This window comes from Anneissia japonica, unplaced genomic scaffold (genome assembly GCF_011630105.1).
Source record: "Anneissia japonica isolate Jap-2015-1 unplaced genomic scaffold, ASM1163010v1 scaffold4240_len331602_cov119, whole genome shotgun sequence".
NCBI classification, from domain to species: Eukaryota; Metazoa; Echinodermata; class Crinoidea; order Comatulida; family Comatulidae; genus Anneissia; species Anneissia japonica.
Window position 1 is genome coordinate 205006 of NW_022698708.1, and position 2374 is coordinate 207379.

The following is a 2374-nucleotide window of genomic DNA, read 5'->3' on the forward strand; positions in this document are numbered from 1 at the left end:
ATATGAATGCTAAGACAGGTGAAAATGCAAATGAGTTAATTGTTTTTAAGTAGGTATTTGTTGCTGTGCCTGCATTTAGACAATAGCTCGGTTCTTTTGTTTAGTGTTGACTGTTTGTCTGAATATATTATGTGAAGTTTCTCGGTTATGCACAGGTTGCAGCGTTTTGTTTTTGGGGAGTAGGCCGATGCTCTGTCGATGATAGACCATTTAAAGTTGTAGGGTGTGTTGCTATCTTTTAATTTCCATACGTATTTGGAGAGTATGGTGCTGTTTCTGTGTTTGGGGGTGTTAAAAGTATATTTGTGGTTTGTGTATCGGGTTTTGAACGGTGTGTCAGTGAGCCCGATGTAGCATTTTTTGTCATCATTTGAGTAGACAGTGGCTTTGTAGATGATGGATGAGGTGAGGCAATTTCCAGAGAGTGGACATTCATATTTTTTCCTGCAATTGCAGAGAGTTTTTGGCTGTTGTTGCTTAGCAACCAGAAGCTGTTTGTTGTGGGCTTTGATTACACTGCCCATGTTTCTTGAGCAGCTATAGCTGACTTTAACATTGTTCTTGTTAAAGAGCTTATGTAAAATGTTGCCACTCGGGAAATGCTTTTTGACCAGGTTAAGGAATGATTTTCCGATGTTGGTTTTCACTCCTTTGCTGAATAATCTGGTACAACCCACCATTCAGCAAAAGTAAAAGTAAAATATCAGCTTACCCATTACAATTATTTTAATCGACTTTGTTGTCAATCCAATACTATTAGTAACAGTAAGTGTTATTGTGAACACTGTGACACTACCATCTGGATCATTGAATGTGAACGTTGCTGGGTTAGTGTCTGTATTTTCAATTCCCGGATGATTTGTGGTCCATTGATAAGTGACATCACTAGGATTTGCTGAGACTTCAAGTTCAATAACATACTGTTCTTCATGACCAACAGTGACTTCATCTGCTGAATCAAATTCAGGTATATCTGAGAACGGAACCAGACTCATTCATGGTAATAACTTGCAAGTTATGTGAAACATGACAAAGAGGCAATCAAATCATAAAATTGGTAAATACCAATCAATTTATTGTCAGTCAAGTCACATATGGCATCCCAATCCTTTCGTTCCATCAAAACAATAGTTCGCTCCCTCAAAATATAATTTCGTTCCCTCGAAATATTATTTCGTTCCCTTGATATCATTTAATATTTTTTTCAACAATATCGCTTTACGGGTTCCGCACAATCTACACTTAAACAATAATCACGGCCTTGTGAAAGCTTTAGAATTTATTATTAATTGGTAAATTCCATTTGATAATACATTGAGAAAGCTTTGCATTGGGGATAAAACCTGAAAACCCAGTTTTATGTAGAGAATATAGAGGATTGTCATTATGCAATAATTAATTCAAACAAATATAAGCAGGTTGACCCCAGCAGATCATTACACAAAATATTATTTTTTAAAAAAACTACAAAGATAATATAAATAGAAATAAAATAAAAATATTGTTGAGACACTTACCATGAACGTCCAATCGCTGGACTTGAGATGTATCACTACCAACTATGTTACTTGCTTCACATTTGTAGTTCCCCCTGTCACTCCTCACCACATTACCAATGTTATATGTTAGATTTGTTGTTGTTTCTCTGCTAATTGGAGTCTCATCTTTGTATAAATTGACTACTGGATCAGGTTTAGAATTTACTGAACATACAAACGTTATAGGTTCACCTTCAACAACAGTATTGATACTAATGTCAAATATTAAATCGAAAGCTGAAAGACAAAAAATATTGTTTTAAAAATATTTTTTTAACCAATCAATCCATATTAATTGTGCTGACTAAATGGAAACTGGCAATATCATATGTAATAGTTTTTTTTTTTGTATTTGTTGTTAGAGAATACAGTCGATTTTAATACAAGACAGGAATCAATAATAGAGTCGCTATGTTAAACCAATTTTTGGTTTATATAATTTCATCACATACTTCTTTATATTGTTTTTTTAATTTATCTTTTCTATTTATCTTATCTCTTTCCTTTCAAATGCCTAATATGTTGGACGTACCTCAATGAATGATATCTGTTTCTACGTGAGAGTATCAAGAATTAGAGTCGTTCTTGTATTCATCCCATTCAATTCACATGAACTTCAGTAATAACATTTGGGAATGAGTATTTTCAATTCAATTCAATTCAATTAACATTTATTCAATTAATTAATCAATACATAAATTGATAAAGAAAGTGGACATTAAAATAATTAATTAGGATAAAAAATAGAAGCAAAGCCTGACTCCCCGACAAGGCAGAAAGTAAAAAACTAATAATAAATGCATATCAAGTATATATACATTTATATACATATATAT

At 32.9% G+C, this 2374-nt stretch overlaps 1 protein-coding gene across 1 annotated transcript in view; it reads right to left on the reverse strand.

Annotated features, from left to right (window-relative positions):
• LOC117102735 (neural cell adhesion molecule 2-like) overlaps positions 1 to 2374 on the reverse strand; it is a 9212-nt gene that overhangs the window by 4595 nt on the left and 2243 nt on the right. Inside the window, exons 3-4 of the mRNA XM_033243140.1 lie at positions 1518 to 1775; positions 713 to 973 (exon numbers count right to left, since the gene is read on the reverse strand). Of these exons, the coding sequence (XP_033099031.1) occupies positions 713 to 973; positions 1518 to 1775 (519 nt within the window). The remainder of the gene's footprint in view (positions 1 to 712; positions 974 to 1517; positions 1776 to 2374) is intronic.